Source organism: Dipodomys ordii, unplaced genomic scaffold (assembly GCF_000151885.1).
Source record: "Dipodomys ordii isolate 6190 unplaced genomic scaffold, Dord_2.0 Scaffold2, whole genome shotgun sequence".
NCBI classification, from domain to species: domain Eukaryota; kingdom Metazoa; phylum Chordata; class Mammalia; order Rodentia; family Heteromyidae; genus Dipodomys; species Dipodomys ordii.
The window spans coordinates 27,172,600-27,191,734 of NW_012267218.1; the positions used below are offsets into that span (position 1 = coordinate 27,172,600).

A 19,135-nucleotide genomic window follows, 5' to 3' on the forward strand; every position below is an offset into this window, starting at 1 on the left:
AGTGGCGCTGTGGCTCAAGTGGTAGAGCGCTAGCCTTGAGCTGAAGAGCTGAGGGACAGCACCCAGGCCCAGAGTTCAGGCCCCACGACTGGACCCCCGCCCCCCCCAAAAAAGAACATGAATAAAAAGCATTCTTTTTCATATAAATGAGAACGAGTGGTAAAATCAAATAGGCTTGCCTGGTCCTCTTCTCATATTTATTTATTTTTATTTATTTTGTCAGTCATGGGTGTGAAGTCAGGGCCTGAGCACTGTCTCTGAGCTTTTCTGCTCAAGACCAGCATTCTATCACTTTGAGCCACAGCTCCACTTCCAGTTTTTCTGGTGTTAAATTGAGACAAAAGTCTCACAGACTTTCCTGCCTGGGCTGGCTTTCAATTGTGATCCTCAGATCTCAGCCTTCTGAATAGCTAGGATTACAGGCATGAGACACCAGAACTTGGCTTCTCTTTTCATATTTATAATTAACACTCAACACTAAGAAAAGCTAGACTTCCTTAAAAAGCGAAGTTGTTTAGCCAGTGTATAAGTTTAGGGACCTATTTGCTAAGGATAGAAATTGTGCTTCAAAGTCCCTACAAACAGCATTTATTTTTACAAACATTATCTTGCTGGTTTCGTGATACACTGGTCTACAACAGAAGTGTAACTTGCCTAAAAATGATGTTTCATTCCTAGCAGATGAAAACTCTAGTCAAGTTCTAGCTCAGTGGCTCCTACTTGTAATCTCAGCTAATCAGGAGATGGAGAGCAGAATGAGCTCCATTTCAGGCCAGCCTGGGCAAAATATTAGCAAGACAGACAAATACACTGAGCATAGTGGCATACACCTGTGATCACAATTACCTGGGAGGTGCAGGTAGGAGGACTATGGTCTAGGGCCAGCCCAGGCAAAAAGCCAGACCCTACCTAAAAAATAACCTAAAAACAAAACAGAGGCTGATCATGGTTCAAATAATGGAGTGCTACCTACACCAAGAGCACCAGCCAAGTTCAAACTCCAGTACAGACAGGAAGACAGAATGAGAAGGAGAGAGTTAGGGAGGAGTGCATGACTGAAAAAGGCCACTTGAGGGCTGGGAAGGTGGCACAGTGGTAAAGTGCTTGCCTTGCATGCATGAGGCCCTGGGTTCGATTCCTCAGCACCCCATATGCAGAAAAAGCCAGCAGTGGTGTTTTGGCTCAAGTGGTAGAGCGCTAGCTTTGAACTGAAGAGCTGAGGGACCCAGTGCCCAGGCCCAGAGTTCAGGCCCCAAGACCAAAAAAAAAAGCCACTTGACCATCAGCTGGAAAGACACAAATGATATGGCATACCAAGTATGTTTATAAATGTCCTGATTAATAACAGATTTCCTTTTAGTGAAAAAAAACAGCACATACCTGCATATTCCAATAATCACTGACGATCATTTAAGAAAATACTGAAGTTATAAATTTTTTTTTTAGAAACGAAAAGTCTTAACAAAGTGCACCTTCAGTCCCAGTTACTCCAGAGTCTGAGGGGGGAGAACAGCTTAAGCCCAGGAGTTCCTCATCAGACTGGGCAACCCAGCAAAACACTACTTGAAAAAATAAGTTATGGGTGCTGACACTGTGGCTTAGTGGTAGAGTGCTTACCTAGCATGCATGAAGCCCTGGATTCAATTCCTCAGTACCACATAAACAGAAAAAGCTGGAAGTAGCGCTGTGGCTCAAGCAGAAGAGTGCTAGCCTTGAGCAAAGAGAACAGTGTCCAGGCCCTGAGTTCAAGTCCCAGGACTGGCAAAAAAATAAAAAATAAGTTATGAGTTGCTTTTCTGAATTATAACTCTTTATAAGTGTTGCCTCAAGTCAAGTCTTTAAATATGCAATCAACCCAAGCCACAAAATGTCAATCCAATTCTAATGCAGTTATAAGATATTCCTTTTGTCAGAGGAAAACAGCTGGCTCACTAAGCACTAGGGAGAGAAGTAACTTAGAACACAAGTTCACAGGCCAAGGAGGACTGACAATCTGCTGCTCCCCAGCTCAACCTGCTGTTGCCTTGAAGGTACACACTGGAAAAAAAACAGTACGAAAAAATCAGACATGTTGTTAATCTAACAAATGAAGTCTGTGAGCTGGATATCTCTGTTGGCTACCTTGAACATGGTCACTTAACTTTGCTACAATGAACAATGTGGTTAATAATTGCTCTGGGTCAGAAAAAAAAATCTCAATTTAAATTCTAATGTACTTCATGAATTTGCCCAAATTATATAACTTGCCTGTGTCTCAGTGTCCTATCTAAACCTCAGTTAACGTTTATGTTGTCACTGCTACGTGTTTTTTTTTGGGGTGCTGGATATTAAAACCAAGGCCTAGTTATGCTAAGCAAGCCTTGTATGCCATTTCGGGGGGATTCAGAATACTTCAGGACCTTCAGTGGAAGCATTCTCCACTCACCCCAGTTAAGATTTCCAGCGATGAATATGAAGTTTGTTTCCATGGTTAATGTCCTGCATCTTTAACATATTCTCTTCCTTAATGAGCCCTCTGGCGCTGAGATTTAACCAAAAGAGCATCTTTCCTTTACAAGTAACCACTACTTCGTGGCATCATCCTAACAGTCGACAGAGAATTGAGAATTTCTTACCTCTGAGAAATTCACAGCCAAAGGAATGATCCCAGCCACGTAACATCCCACCAACATAGACAGAGACAGCAGACTAATGGAGATGAAATCATCCATTCTGCCCTCCTGTAGTCAACCCACCGCCGCCAGACTTCAAAATTCCAGTGACTTCCAAAGGTGTGCGGGTTCCGCGAACAAGTGGGCTTCTCCGGTGGCTTCTGCCTCCCCACCGCGGATGTGTTCACGGAGCCCGTTGCTCTTGAACGCACCAGGAAACAGCTGCCTCCCCGCCCCCCCCCACACACACCTTGTTTCCCCCCCCCCGACACTGGCAGCAGAGAAAACTTTGAGCCAGTCTTAAGTGCCAGTCCGTGGGTTCTGTGGGTTCTTGGATGACAGTCACTAGCTCCTCGTGGGTGGAGACGGGGCAATGGTGCACGGATCGTGGGGACGACGGTACCACGGCCCGCTCCCCGCCGCCCCTCCCACACACAGCCAACGCGCCGGTGGCAGCGGGGAGGAGGACAAGCCCGCCGAAGCCGTCGTCCGCTCACCCCGGGCTCGCCGACGGCGGCCACGCCGGTGATCCGCCCCCCTCGGGTCGGGACCAGCCCACCGGCCCCAGCAAAGTCCCCACCGCGTCTAGAATGGGCAAAGCCGTCCTGCAGCTCCCTAACGACAAGTCCTAGGGGTTCAGCAGCAAAGCAGACACCTGGCTGTCCCTGCCCTAGACCCGACGTTGCCCACGGTACTCCCCTCCTCCGGGCCCCGACCCCGAAACGCCGATACCACAGCGGCCATGGCCGCCAAGTGGCACCTCTTCATTACACCAACTTCCGGATTGTGTCCCGCCCCCTCCGTGGAAGGGCACGTCCGGGTTACAACCAGCCTATAAGGCGGGAGTCTTAGGTTGCCGCCATTTTTAGTAGGGCTAACAAAAGATAACCGTCGTCGCTCTCTACTCTACCGCTGTGTCGCCCACTGTCTCCAGCTCTGTCCCCTGCTGTGTCTCACGCTTTGTCCCCGCTGTGTCCCACTGCGTCCCGCTGTGTCCCGCTTCAGGCGTATGTCTAACAGCTTCAAGTACTGAAGGCGGCGTCTTTGGATGAATTATCCTTTCTAAAACTTCCACACGTTCCCTGAAGTACCCCCTATTGCCCTTACCTAAGATGGCCGAAACGGAGTCAATCACCGCTCTAGCTACCGGAAATGTGTGCATCTTTATGGTCAAAAAAAAAAGGCTCTCTGGCGTCGCTCTTCCGACCACTTCCGGCGGCACCTCTCGCGGGGATTGGCTGTTGGCGGCGTTGTAGCTGAGCTCGTGTGCGGCGGCGGTGTTGGCGGCAGCGGCGGCGGCAGCAGCGGCAGCAGCAAAGCGTTTAGCGCGATGGTGAGGAAGGCTTTAACGCCACCTAAGGCTTCCGAGAGCTTCTTATCCCTCTTACCCTAACGATCCATCGCAAGCGTGCTGGTTCTCACTCCTGCGGCTTGTAGGGCGACCCTTCCCCTTCCCGCCTTGGAGGCTCGGGGCCTGGCTGTAGGCCGCGCGGACTGGCTCGGCTCTGCGGCTGCGCGGGCACGCGGCGGGCCTCCGGGAGCGCTCTCTACGGAGAGCTCTCGGCGGAGCTCTCGGCGGCCCTCCACTTGGTGGCGGAAGGCGTGGAGGGCGCGCTTTCCCTTCGGAAGTTGGGTCCGTAGAAAGTGTTTTTCCTCTTCAGGGCTCCCACTTGGCCTTCCCTTCCGCCCTCGATCCTCTTCATAGCCTTTGCCTGTGCTCTCTAGGGACGGGACACTGGGCAGATGGGCTCAGTTCGGGCTCCAGGCCGAGACTGAGCACGGTGAGGGTGAGGTGAAAGGGTTGTTTTTAAAAACTAAATAAACCGCCTGGAACCGGTGGTTCACGTCTAATCCTAAGCTACTCGGGAGGTCTAGGATCGCAGTTCAAAACCAGCTCGGACAGGAAGTCCAAACGCCGGGAAAGCCAGAAGCAGAGCTGTGGCTCAACATGTAGCCAGAACAACTCGGGAACAGTGCTCAAGCTCCAGGACTAGCACACATTGGTAACAGGGAAGCACCACCATTTAAAAAACAGCCATTTGGCTATAGTTTCTTTTATTTTTTTTAAATGTCATTTTCTATCTTTAGTAAGTTTTAAGCCTTTTCTTTGGGCAGTAACTATTGAAAATAGTGAACTTTACCCACAGGTTCATTTTAAGATAAAATGTGAAAAACTGCCTTATAACTTTTCATGTGTTACTCCTTAAATGCCTAGTCCTTCGTTTCCACTAGAATAAAATGGTGTAAGTCTAGGGCAAGCCATGTTTCAAAAACTGCTAGTGTTTCTTCCTGTGACATTGTTTTCTTCCCAGCAAATGAGATTGGAGCTGAACTCAGAGCACTCTCTTAGTAAGGGACTGCCCCCAGCTGGCTTCTAACCTTAATCCTCACATCTCAGCCTCCTTAATAGTTAGGGTTACAACAAATTAATGAAATATTTTCTCTGGTTTTTAATCATTAGTTAACAGTATTGAAATTGTTTTATTACATTAACACTTCAGGTTATAGCTGAAAATTCGTGCTTAAAAAAGTGCTGTTTTCTGCTTGCTTTCAGCAAGTCTAGGTGTCAGCCATTTCCATTCGCATTTGTTGATAGAAACTTGGATAATTTCAAGAGTTTGGGGATCCTGTCATGAATTTTTTTTATTGTGCCGGTCCTAGGCTTGAATTCAGGGCATAGGCACTGTCCTTTAGCTTCTGTGCTCAAGGCTAGTGCTCTACTATTTGAGCCATAGCTCCATTTCCAGCGTTTTGGTAGTTAATTAGAGATAAAAGTAAGAGTTTCACAGACTTTCCTAAAACCAAGGCTGGCTTTGAACCGTGATCCTCAGATGTCTGTCTCCTGGGTAGCTACAGGTGTGAGCCACTGGTGCTGGGCTAAAAAATTCTTTTTTCTAAGCCCAAACCTAGTAGTATAAAAGAAAATAATTGTAAATAGTTGATTTAGGATTGGGTTTATAGTGGAGTTACATCATGTTATCACTTAGCCGACCTAATGAAATAAATGGGGAGGGGGTTACAATTTCAGTAGACCAATGACTTAAACCCTGGCATGACACTTGAGTGATGTCTGTAGGCTTTTTTTTTTTTTACTACCAAAACTGTGGGGGGGGGGGAATAGTAGCATTTAGTGGATACTGGCCAGGAATGCTGCTGAACATCCTTCAATGCGTAGGATAATGCCAAAGAACCATCCAGCCCAAAGTGAAGTAGTGTGAAGGCTCAGAAACTCTGAAATTGACCTACCAACCAAAACAAACCTCCCTGGTAAGGATAGAAGAGAAGCCCTCAGACTATGGCTGTTATTCAGTGTGTTCACATATCTTGGTGATAAGACCATCTAGCCATTTCTTGTGATTGTAGTATTGAAAAATAAGTAACATAGGTACAAAATAGCCCCAAGGCAAGTCATCTTAAATAGTAAATAGTAAATGGCATTTTTAGTTCTTTACAGTAATGAGGAGTGGACCTCTAGGACCTTGTATTCATGCTAGACAAACAAAGTGTTACTGGTTATATCCTTCCCCTTTTCTAAATATTAATTTGAGACAGGGTTTGTCTGCCTTTTTTGGGGGGGTGGGGGGTCCGGTCGTGGGGCCTGAACTCTGGGCCTGGGTGCTGTCTCTCAGCTCTTCAGCTCAAGGCTAGCACTCTACCGCTTGAGCCACAGTGCCACTTCCGGCTTTTTTCTTTTTGCTTATGTGGTGCTGAGGAATCAAACCCAGGGCCTCAGGCATGCAAGGCAAGTGCTCTACCACTGAGCACCTTCCCAGCCCCGGTTTGTCTGCCTTCCAACTCACTTTGTAGCCCAGGCCAGGTTCCACTCCCAAATGCTGTAATTACAGATGTACTTTACCATACCTAACTCTCGGTGGTTTTTAGGGTAATATTTACTATATGTATTTATTTCATATTGCCAATTTATTTTATACCTTGATGTTAAGAGTCTAACCCTTGCAAAAAAAATGACCCCACTGATGTACTAACATTGGAAAAAGAATATAGGTTGATTATTGTGCTTGCAGTGCTTAGGTATGGTATTTCCCTTTCATCTTCCCTTATCCTGGTTTTTTATTGGAGTCTTAATAAGCCTAGAAATAAAAAGAGACAATGGAGACAGGAAACCTTAGCAGGTATATAATCTGGTTAGGAAGAAATGATAAGAATAATGTGGTATTGTGTACTGAGTACTTGTAGATATTACATGTACTCTTGAATTTAAGAAAATCATCATCATTAAGGACCAGAGACTATAGAGGCCTTACCAGGAGAGTTGTGAATCCCGCTGCTAATATCTACTTAACATTCTAACATTGAATCATTGTTGAGTCTCCTTATATCATGTGAATTTCTCAAATCACTTTTTCTCCTTCAGTCTCACACCATTTTGCTGGTGCAGCCTACCAAGAGGCCAGAAGGCAGAACTTACGCTGACTATGAATCTGTGAATGAATGCATGGAAGGTGAGTCTAACACTAATTAAGGGGAAGAAATCTGCAGTTCTCACCCCATACACTCTAAAAATGTATTTCATTTAGGATCTGGGTTTCTTTTTTACTCTAGGTTTCTTGAATTGTCAATTTAAGTAGGGAAAATAGATACTTAGAGTATGCCCCATTTATTAGATGTTTCATATATTAAAATTATTGCAAATGCTACTTTACTGTTTGCATGTTTGTGTGGTATTCCAGGGCTTAGATCAGGGCCTCACATTCTTACTTCGCTCTTTGGCTCAAAGCTGGTGCTCTACCACTTGAGCCATAGCTCCATTTCCAGCTTTTTGTTGTTGTTGCTCTTTTGTTTGTTTTCTGAGCAAAGCGTTTCTTTGCTCAGAAGAGACTAGTTTGAGCTGGCTTCAAACTAGGATGCTCAGAATGCCTGTGTAGCTACGATTACAGGCATGAGCTACTAGCACCAGCTTACTTTACTGTTTAAATCAAGCTCCTGTATATAATTACTTACATTTGAGATTGTTTGTTTTTGGCCAGTCCTAGGGCTTGAACTCTGGCCTGGACACTGTCTCTGAGCTGCTTTTGTTCAAGGCTAGCACACTACCACTTGAACCACAGCACCACTTTCATATTTATGTGGTACTGAGGAATGGAACGCAGGGCTTCATGCATGCTTTGTAGAACATTCTACCACTAAGCCACATTCCCAGCCCGAGATGTTATTTCTTATGTTGTTTGGTTGTGTTGTAATATGTAAATATATTTCAGATAGTCATTAAATTCCAATACTAGATTGTTAAGGCAGACCTTTGGGAATGGTCTTTTGAGCCCAATAATCTACCTGTTAAATTAAAAGCTGTTTAAATTTGGTTAGAGCCCATCAGAATATTAGAAAATAAAAAGTTAGCCCAAAGGATAGAATAATGAAACCAAGTCAGTATAATTTATTCTACATTTGACAAGCTGAAGGTAAACCATTAAAAGCATAGATTGGATCTCACAAATTGGATTTATTCTTAGGCTGATCTTCAAAACTGATTGGTACAATGTAGAACAATGATACTATATACTTATGAAAACAAAACTACTTGTAATTAGAGATGACTTTTGGATAGCTGGTGTAATTCCTTTGGAGAAGCTGTCAAATTCTACTCTAGTTTTAGAGATCGGGGAACTTCCTCACACTTTCAAGTCCAAATCCAGTCCTTTGCAATGCTTGCTTGTCATTAAAGTCAACACTATTTTAGAATAGTAAACTATTTTGTCATATTTGCATTTCGTCCTGAAGTTCCCTTTAATGATCATGACTTAAGCCAGCACAAGCGGGAAAGCCTGTGTGACTTAGCCACCAACAAGCTAGAAGTAGAACTGTGGCTTGAGTGGTAGAGTGTTAGTCTTGAGCAGAAAAGCTATGGGATAGTTCCAGGCTCAGTTCAAGCCCCAGCACAAACACAAAAAAATTTATTTTCTTATTTTGTTGCTAGTATATTTGGTGTCTCAGTATAAGGTACACATCCAAGGTCACAAAAATTAATGCTTGTGTTTTTTCTAAAGTTATTATAGCCTTGGCAATTTTTTTTATTATTATTATTATTATTTGTCAATTGTGGGGCCTGAACTCTGAGCCTGGGTGCTGTCCCTTGGCTCTTCAGCTCAAGGCAAGCCCTCTACCACTTGAGCTACAATGCCACTTGCAGCTTTTTCTGCTTTTGTGGTTCTGAAGAATCGAACCCAGGGCCTCATGCATGCAAGGCAAGCACTCTATGACTGAATCACCTTCCCAACTCCAGCAATTACTTTTATTCACAACATTTTGAATGGATATACATGTAATACAATATAACATTTATAATGTAACTTAATGCATATTATATGTGATGCATAGTATATGTAATAGTAACAATACAATATACAATATCATGATAAAGTATGTTGAACATACATGCTATAAGGAATAGATAATGTTTCACTTGTATGTAGCTTTTCAATTGACATAACACTGTGAGAAGCAATTGACCATAAATATGAAGGATTTCATTTTCATTTTATTGATCACCATTTTCCTGTCCTTAAGCCAGTATCACTCTATTTTGAATATAGTAGTTTTGTGGTAAGTTTGGAAATGGGAAAGTGTTCTTTTTCAGGATTATATAGGTTATCCTGGGTGTCTTGCATTTCCGCCTCACATTTAGGATTAGCTTATTAGTTTCTGTGAAAGCAGCTCAGGTTTTATGATATCTTTATAATTTCTGTGAAGCTGGTGATGTTTCCCTTTTTTATAAATTTTGCTTCTCTCTCCCCCCCTCTCTCTTTCTCTCTCTGTGTCTGTGTGTCTCTCTCTCTCTTTCTCTCTCTTGTGATTGAACCCAGAGCCTCACACTTACTATACAAGTCTTCTAGTATGGAGCCATATCCCCAGCCACTCAGATTTTAACATGAATTGCACTGATACATATATAGGTGATAAGAGGAGGAAAGTGTAGGCATTGTCATCCTAATGCTGTTCCAGTCCATGGACACAGTCTTGACTTTCAGTGACATCTTGTAATTTTCAAGCAAGAGTCTTGTGCTTCTTTGTTAAATTTATTAGTAGGAACTTTATTCTTGTCTTAGGCTGAATTTTTTCTTACTCATGAAATTTGAGATTGGAATATAAAGTTTTCATTTGTTACCCATATTCCAATGTGGTATTTTTCTTTATGTACTTTATAGCTAAAAATTTTACTGAAACCTGTTAGTAAGAAATAAGTGGCATGGTGGTACATATACCACCTATAATCCAAGCTACCCTTGAGGAAAAGGTAGGAGGATCTCACTCCATGTATATCTAAAGCAAAAGGATTAGGGGCATCACTCAAGTGATAGAGGACTTGTCTAGTATTCTTGAGGCCCTGGCTTTAATCCTTAGTACTGCCCAAAAAAAGTTACTGGAAGCAAACCTTGGGCTTTGTGCATACTGGTCAAGCAGTCTGCCTATATAGTGCAGTGTTAACCCTTTTTTTTTTTTTTTTTGTAGGTCATGGGCTTGAACTTAGGACCTGAACACTGTCCCTGAGCTCTTGTGCTCAAGGCTAGAGGTCTACCACTTTGAGCCACAGAGCCACTACCAACATTTTAGTGAATTTGTGAAGTTTTAATTACTGGGCATAATGAAACAAAAGTAGTATTAATACCGGCACCAGTGGCTCACGCCTATAATCCTAGCTACTCAGGAGGCTGAGATATGAGGACTGCGGTTTAAAGCCAGGTTCAAAGCCAGTTGGGCAGGAAAGTCTATGAGACTCTTATCTTCAATAAACCACCAGAAAACTGGAAGTGGCACTGTGGCTCAAGTGGTAGAGCACTTGCCTTGAGCTGAAGAGGGACAATGCCTAGGCCCAGAGTTCAAGCCCCATGACCATGTAGAACTCATGCAGTTATAAGGTTTTGAGGTTTTTTTTCTCTCCCTAGGTGTTTGTAAAATGTATGAAGAACATCTGAAGAGAATGAATCCCAATAGCCCCTCGATCACGTATGATATCAGTCAGTTGTTTGATTTTATCGACGATCTGGCAGATCTCAGCTGCCTTGTGTGAGTATTAGCCATTATATTTCTCCATTTGTAGTTTTGTATTGCTTGTCCATCTGAGGTGATTTGTGTAGTATTAGGAATTTTCTGGGTGCCTGACACTAATCTTTGGATTTTATGTACTAAATAGTAATGAATGTTCATTTACATATAGATCATAAACTATAAAGCCACACTTACAGGTGTGAGCCACTAGTTGGTGGTAGTTTAGTATGGTAAAAGCACTTGCCTAGCACACACAAAATCCTGGGTTCAGTCTCCCCTGGCACTGAAAGGCAAAAAGAAAGTCTAGACTAAAAAACAGTATAGGAGGAATTGTAGTAAAGTTTTATTTTATAAAATAAGCCTGAGACAATCTGGCTGTGTATTAATAAGATTTAGGTAAAAACTTAGATATCATATATAGTTACAATATGGATTTTTCAGTTTCTGAGCTGTAAGTTTTTTTTGTGGGTTTTTATTGTTATAACAAAGGTAATGTACAGGGGGTGGGAATGTGGCCTAGTAGTAGAGTGCTTGCCTAGTGTGCGTGAAGCCCTGGGTTTGATTCCTCAGTACCACATAAACAAAAATAAAATTAAGAAGTGGAAATGTAGCTCAAGTGGTAGCGCTCTAGCCTTGAGTACAGAGGCGCAGGGACAGCACCCAGGCCCTGAGTTCAAGCTTCACAATTCACACACAAACAGAAATAAAAAGAGAAAAAAAATTTGTTTTGGAAAAGGTAACGTACAGAGGGGTTACACTTATATAATGTAAGGTATTTTTTTAGTAAGTGTTTTGAGTATACAAGCTTTGCTTGTTTAGAGATGGAGGTGCATCTTCATCTTGTATTAATGTAAATAAGGAGAGCTACTGCAGATCAGGAAGACAGCTTGGGGTCTGTAGAGGCACTGCTCAGACCCTCAGATTTGGTTCTTACATAACCATAGCAAAGCTGTAAAAAAAAAAAAAGGTCCATACCAACAGCTATTAATATTACTAATGTACTTATATTTAATTGTCTCATTTTTCAAGTGTGGGTTAACAGCCCTTAAAGACATCATTACTATTCCATGAGTTAGAAACTAGCATGCAGATTGATGGATCCCTAAATGTTGACAATCATTGGGATATGGATAACATAGTTCTGAAAAACTATTCCTTTTGTAGTTGTTTTTTTTTTTCAATGTTACTACAAATCTTCAACTCCTTGAAATGGACAAGATTAGCACTTACTTAATAAGCAAACATGAATAGTAAGGTCAAAACTTATTTAGCTTTTCATAACAAAGATAATAGTAAAGAACTGAATGTTACTTTTTATTTAGTTAAGCATTTTGTAACATGGAAAGCTTGTGCTTTTTTTTGTTCGTTTGGTTGGTTGGTTTTTGTTGTTGGTCGTGGGGCTTGAACTCTAGGCATGGGCCCTGTCCCTCAGCTCTTCCTTCAGCTCAAGGCAAGGACTCTACCATTTGAGCCACAGCACCACTTCCAGTTTTCTAGTGGTTTATTGGAGATAAGAGTTTCATGAACTTTCCTGCCTGGGCTGGCTTTAAACTGTGAACCAGAGTAACTAGGATTACAGGTAAGAGCCACTGGTGCTCAGCTAGCCTTGTGCTTTTTTTTTTTTTTTTTCTTCATCGATCATGGGGCCTGAACTCTGGGCCTGGGCACTGTCCCTCAGCTCAAGGTGAGCACTCTACCACTTGAGCCACAGCACTATTTCCAGCTTTTTCTGCTTATGTGGTGCTGAGGAATTGAACCCAGGGCCTCATGTATACAAGGCAAGCACTCTACCACTGAGCCAACTTCCCAGCCCACCTTGTACATTTTTAATAGCAAGCTTTTAATCTTACCATTCATAGGAAAGATAGGATGTTAATTATATAAAGCATTTCTGCTTCGGAGTTTATTTCTCTTGCCAAAATTGCCACGCTAGCATCAGGAGTATATTTTGCTTACTTCTTCACCCAGCATCACTTTACTAAGTTGCTTCACTTATCATACTTACATTTTTTAGGGGGCAGCAATGAAATACTGGTTGATAAATCTGAGATATCTTTTAGGAGTCTTTAGGCAAACTAGGTGGAGCTATAAATTCAGACTACATCTTTGACCTTTCTTGGATGCTACGCAGGTGTTCCCACCAGGTGGTGCATGCACACAGCTTAGAAATGTTGCAATATATGCTGTGTATTCATGCAACAGCTGGTGGTTTATGTCTGCTTTTTTATGCTATGTTTTAGCTGGAGACTTCAAAAAGAATATATTACTTAGCCAGCTAGGGTTCAGTTTTGGGACAGGTGGAAGATTTGTCTTTTTTTTTTTTTTTTTCCCCACTCAAGGCTAGCTCTACCACTCCAGCTAGCTCCACTGGCTTTTTGGTGATTGATTGGAGATAAGAGTCTCACACCCTTTCCTGCCCAAACTGGCTTTGATCTGAGATCCTTGGATCACAATCTTCTGAGTAGCTAGGATTACAGGTGTGAGCCACCAGTGCTTCCCTTCCCTTCACTTTTGATAAGAGATATTTTGGGGCTTGCTATGTGGTTTTTTTTTTTTAAGTATGTATGGAAAGATTACAGTTCTATGTCATGTTATATGACTGCTTTTGCTCTTGCTATATGTGTTCTGATAATTCTCTTCCATAGGTCTCTAGTGTTTATTAAAGATTTACTAATTCAAAATCAGTGTAGCCAATCTAACAATTGTACTAATGTTTGGTTTTTGTTTTGTAATCAATAAAGGAACTATGAAAATAGAAGCTGCGTGGGAGAAAGAACACATGGCTTTTAGTCAAACTGTTGAGAAGTAGATAAGAAACAATGAGTGACTAAAGAGCTCTAGGCCTTAGTTTCTTTCTCCACTGTAATATTACACTACATAATGTAAAGTTCATATTGGCTAAATTCAGCAGCTATGTATGCAACTTTTCCCATTATTTTAGTGTAGGTCATGTGTGGAAATCAGGGCCATCATTTGGGCATTATAAACTGAGGCTGTAAATATAACAAGTACTATAACTTATTACCTTTCTGTTTCCCAGTTACCGAGCTGATACCCAGACATACCAGCCTTATAACAAAGATTGGATCAAAGAGAAGATCTACGTACTCCTTCGTCGGCAGGCCCAACAGGCTGGGAAATAATTGAGTTGGAAGCATTAGGGCACAGGGGGTGGGCTTGGAACAAAGGTGTGTACAATGTGCTATAGTGGGAGTTTGTATTAACAGTAATGCTGTTTCCATTTTGTTACAGTCTAGCCAAGAGCGAATGTATTAGATGAAATGAGGATCTTTCTATTGAAGGCCCTCATTGTATCTTTTTTTTTTCTTTTTCTTTTTTTTACTTAAACATTTTTATGATGATTTAGATGGAAGTTGTTCATTGTCAGTTAATGTTGGTTCCAGTCCTTCAAACTGTTCCTATCTACTTTATAACATTCACAAACTAACCCTTCAAGATGGGGTGGGGTGGAAACAATTTAGTTATGTACTCAGATAAAGTCTTAGTGCAAAGTAAATAAATGTTGTTTAGTTATATTTTCTTACTGAGTGACTTTTCTTTGCCGCATATTATGTTTTCTTGGAAAGCATTACCAGTTTTTAAACCAGTAGGCTTCCACACAAAGAATTTGAAGAAAGTTTCTATGTATGCTAATCACTTTGTTTTGATTAAGAGGAAGCTAATAAGCTTCTACCTCATTGTTTCAACAATTAATGAGTCTCAGAGTGTCAGTGTTCATACCTTTTTTTTTTCCTAGATACTGGATTTTGAACTCTGGGCCTGCAACTCACAGGCAAGCACTCTACTGCTACTTTTTTTTTTTTTTTTTTAAGGTAAGGTTATATTATTTGCCTGTGGCTCACCTACCTGGATCTTCCTACCTGAGTCTACTTAAAGGTTGGGATTAAAGACCTCAGCCACCACACCCAGATGTTTGTTGATGTGGGTCTCACTAGCTTTTTTCCTGGCCTAGCCTCTTCTTCTGGATCTCCACCTCTCAAGTAGCTAGGGTTACAGGCATGTGTGACCATGCCCAACTGGCTACTATTGACACAGACATACTTTTCTGCTTGTGATGGAGTGATGTCCCAATAAATCTATCACAAGTTTAAAATGTTAAGTCCAAATGCATTAACTGTAAATTTGTCAGGTGCTGATATCTTACGCCTGTAACTGGCTACTGTACAAGGAGGAGGCTGAGATCTGAGGATCATGGATTGAAGCCAGCCCAAGCAGGAAAGTTGATAAGTCTTATCTCCAGTTAACCATCAAAAAGCCCGAAGTGGAACTGTGGCTGAACACTAGCCTTCAAAAAAGGAAAAAAATGTTTAGCCCCTAAGTTGAAGGCCCAGGAATGGCACAAAAAAATAAACCGAACAACATAGTAGAGTGTGGGTTCCCCTTGTGACGTGGGTGGCTGGCTGGCTCAGTGCCCAGCATTCCTAAAATGTATAATGCTATATATCACTGGCCTGGGTTGAGATCAGAATTCTAAGGATGGTTTTCTGCTGATGGTTTCAGATTGGCAGTCAAGCTAAATTCTGGCTGACCTAATACTTTCCTTGGCCCTGATCGTACTTGCCAAGTTGAGGCTTAATTATTTTTCTTTTACATAAAACCAAATTCTAGAAATCTTTTTTTTTTGGGGGGGGGGCGGTCCGGTCATTGGGCCTGAACTCTGGGCCTGGGTGCTGTCCCTCAGCTCTTCAGCTCAAGGCTAGCACTCTACCACTTGAGCCACAGCGCCACTCCAGCTCTTTTCTTTTTGCTTATGTGGTACTGGGGAATCGAACCCAGGGCCTCAGGCATGCAAGGCAAGCACTCTACCACTGAGCACCTTCACCCAGCCCCTCTGGAAATCTTTTAGCAGACAAATATTCTGAACCAAAGAGCTAGTCAAATGAGATACCTGGCAAAAAAGTAAGTATAGCAGTAAGTTTACTGGGTCAGCCAAATTGTAAGGCTAAAATCCTAAAGAAAAAGGAAAAGATACAAAAAGTCAAATGAACCTCATAATACCCTGTTACTCAAGTTGTATTTCTCTCGTGTGACCATTTGTTAAAAAGAAAAAAATAGAGCATGTATGTAAGGGATGGGATCTGTTGTCAAAGGCAGTTTCTGGTGTTGGACTTAGAGAAAAATAGGGGGGTTGAGTTTTGGTTGGTTATGGAGCTTGAACTCAGGGCCTAGGCAGTTTTCCCTAAGCTCTTTTGCTCCAGGCTGTACCCTTTGGGGCCACAGCCCACTTCCAGTTTTCTGGTGGTTAATTGGAGATAGTCACACAAATGGTCCTGCCGGGGCTGGCTTCAATCTGTGATCCTCAGATCTCAGCCTCCTGAGTAGCTAGGATTACAGGTGTGAATCACCACTGCCTGGCAGTAGAAAGAACATTTAGGTCTTAGGTATTGTGTGATGTAAGCAGAGGAGGGGATCAGCATTGTGATTCATGAGACATACAAGGAGGAGGACCAGTATAAGGAAAAAACACTGAACTCTGTAATACCAGTGGCTGAGGATGACCAGTGAAATTTGATGAAACTAGTGTAGCCCAGCTAATGACCACTGTCCCTATGTTGTGAGACTTAGAGTAGTGTTTGTTTTTTTATTTCCCCTCTCATAAACCGGGTTTTACTTCCTAGCAGACCAGTTAATAAATTCCTAATTTTCTAGTCTGCCTTGTTTTATATTTTCTCAAGTAGCTAAAATATTTCTTTTTTTTTTAATTATGAAAATACTGTACAGAGGGGTTATAATTACATGGGCAAGATAATGAGTACATTTCTTATCAAGCATTGTAGCCTCCTTTGTTTCCCCTTCCCATCCGATCCTCCCCCCGCCCCCCCCACCCAACCCTCCTCCCCCGCCACCAAAGTTGTAAAGTTCGTTTTTGACATAATGACTTGTACGTCTCATTGTTGCAATGGGTCTACCTGTACTAAAATATTTCTTGATAATGGATATTCTTTACTGACTGGTATAGGAGGCAGTGGGAGTTCACAGTTGTTATAGTTCTCTGGTGTCAGATATTTCCAGCACCTCACAAAATGTTCAAGTAGGTCACATGGCTTCTCATTTGGGAAACAGGTGGTGAACCGTTTGGTTTGGAGCAAGTTAAGGTTTTTATGCTGGCCTATAAACAGGCCAGAACCCAGCTGCCAGTGGCTCAAGCCTGTAATCCTAGCTACTCAGAAGGCTGAGATCTGAGGATCACAGTTCAAAGCCAGCCCTGGCAAGAAAGTCTGTGAGACTCTTATCTCCAATAAACCACTAGAAAACTGGAAGTGGCGCTGTGGCTCAAGCAGTAGAGCACTCACCTTGAGCTGAAGAGTGCAGGGACAGCGCCCAGGCCTGGAGTTCAAGCCCCATGACCAACCAAAAAATATATATTTATTTATTTACTTATATTTATCAGAGGTCTGAGCAAAAGGCTGGTGGCATCCTAATTACAGAGAAAAGAGTCAAGGTCTTAATATGTTACCTATGTGGGTCTTGAATGCTCGGACTCACATGAGCCTCCTTTAAGCCCCTGAATAGGTTGGGACAACAGAAAGAAGCATTTAAGGGGCTGGGAAGGTAGCCCAGTGGTGTAGTGCTTGCCTCGTATGCATGAGGCCCTGGGTTCAGTTCCTCAGCACCACAACAGCAGAAAAAGCTGAAAGTGACGCTGTGGTGTAGTGGGAGTGTAGAGTCTTGTGTAGTGGTATTGTAGTGGTAGTGGTAGAGTCTTGAGCTGAATTGCTGAGGGACAGCGCCCAGGCCCAGAGTTCAGACTCCATGACCGACAAAAAAAAAAAAAAGGGCTTTGAAAGAAAAATAGTAAAATACAAAGCACCAGCAATGTTTAGAAAACAGTAAGCAAGCCATCATGTTGGAATAAAGGAGTAGGTACAGGATAGAGGCCAGGGAAGCTACTGCTGCAGTGCCTTACATATCAAGCTAGGGGCTCAAATTTAATTCCTTAAGCTGCAGGTAGCATTAAAAGATTTTCCAATCATAACCTGTCAAATCTTTGCACTAAGGGGATTAAACATACTCTAGGTTTGGAATACCGGAGAATATGACATCCTACAAGCCAAGAGGTTTTGTGTTTGAAATTTGGCTTTCAGTTTGGATCATTTTAATAATAGAATATGAATACAAACAGCAAATTTACAGATAAAAGAGTTGAAGATCCAAGCACCAGTGGCTCATGCCTGTAATCCTAGCTACTCAGGAGGCTGAGATCTAAGGATTGCAGTTCAAAGCTAGCCCAGGCAGGAAAGTCTGTGAGTCGCTTCAATTAATCACCAGAAAACAAAGTGGTACTGTGTCTCAAGTGGTAGAATGCTTGTCTTGAGCTGAGGAGCAGAGGGACAGTGTCCAGGCCCAGAGTTCAAGCCCTACAACAGAAAAAAAAAAAAGAAGTTCAAGAGTACCAGGCAGAGTGATAACAACTTGTAATCACAGAACTAGGAAGACGGATACATGAAGAGCTCCAGACCATCCTGGACTATGTCTAACAGAGAAGTAAGAGAGGAAGGGAAATGATGACATTAGGGAAGTCAAAGTTCATTGAAAACTTGAAAGAAAGGTAATGGCAATATGGCATAAGTTGGGGAGATGGATTTTCTTCTAAAAGTAACAATTATGTGTGTATTTAGAAGAAAGGTTCAAGTTTTAAAAAAACAAACTTGGTTAGCCTGGTACTGATGACTCACACCTGTTATCCTAGTACTCAGGAAACAGATTTGAGAATCTTGGTTTGAAGCTATCACAGCCACACAAATCTAAGAGGCTCTTACTTCCAATCAACCAACAAAAAGTCAGAAGTGGACACATGGCTCAAGTGGTACAGCACCAGTGTGACACTAAATGAGAGCATGAGTTCAAGCCCTGGTACTAACACATACAAAAATACTGCTTCTGGAAATAACCCCAGTGGGCCAGCACATGGCTCAGCATACACAGGGCCCAGGGTTTGATCCATTTTGATATGCAATAAGATAAAATTTTAAACTATTATAATTAGTGTAAATATTGCAGTGTCATTTGAAGGAAATGCATGCTCAGTCTACTGATGGACTAATTATGAGGATAGTGGAAAGGTTTGGAACAGACATGGGGAGGTGATACTAGCTAGGACACTTGGTAGCTTTCATCAGAAGCACTTAACCAATGAGAGAAGAGCAGGTCTGCAAAGTCACAACAAGCTCTATCCTGCTTCAAAGATCACATTCTTCTCCATAGTCTAGTGATCCCAAGTGCTAGTCTATCAATGGGCCTGGTGTTGTAGACAACACAATCACTTTGAAACCTTTTTAAAACCAAGTTCCCAGGCTCGCCTGCTAGATTGAGTCAGCAAACATTTTCTATCAAGGGCCAGGAGTAAACATTTTAATCTTTGTTGGTCACAAGGGAGGTTTAGAATTGTGCTGGCAGTGTAGACAGCCACCCAGTGGAGCTGACACCCCCCTTCCCTTTCTGCCCTCCCCCACCCCTTT

At 42.3% G+C, this 19,135-nt stretch overlaps 2 protein-coding genes across 3 annotated transcripts in view; one reads left to right on the forward strand and one right to left on the reverse strand.

Moving 5' to 3' along the window:
• The window catches only part of Slc39a9 (solute carrier family 39, member 9), a 49,342-nt gene extending 45,943 nt beyond the window's left edge, over positions 1 to 3,399 (reverse strand). For both annotated transcript variants that reach the window (XR_001175067.1, XM_013016340.1), the window contains exon 1: positions 2,616 to 3,399. Coding sequence is in view for 1 of the 2 variants with exons in the window: in XM_013016340.1 (XP_012871794.1) it covers positions 2,616 to 2,711 (96 nt within the window). In the remaining variant the exon portion in view is untranslated. The remainder of the gene's footprint in view (positions 1 to 2,615) is intronic.
• A 479-nt stretch (positions 3,400 to 3,878) lies between these two features.
• Positions 3,879 to 14,196, forward strand: Erh (enhancer of rudimentary homolog (Drosophila)). The gene is made up of 4 exons (XM_013016640.1): positions 3,879 to 3,984; positions 7,027 to 7,114; positions 10,553 to 10,673; positions 13,696 to 14,196. The coding sequence occupies exons 1-4, from the start codon at positions 3,982 to 3,984 to the stop codon at positions 13,796 to 13,798; spliced, it is 315 nt and encodes a 104-aa protein (XP_012872094.1). The 5' UTR covers positions 3,879 to 3,981; the 3' UTR covers positions 13,799 to 14,196.
• Positions 14,197 to 19,135: the final 4,939 nt, after the last annotated feature.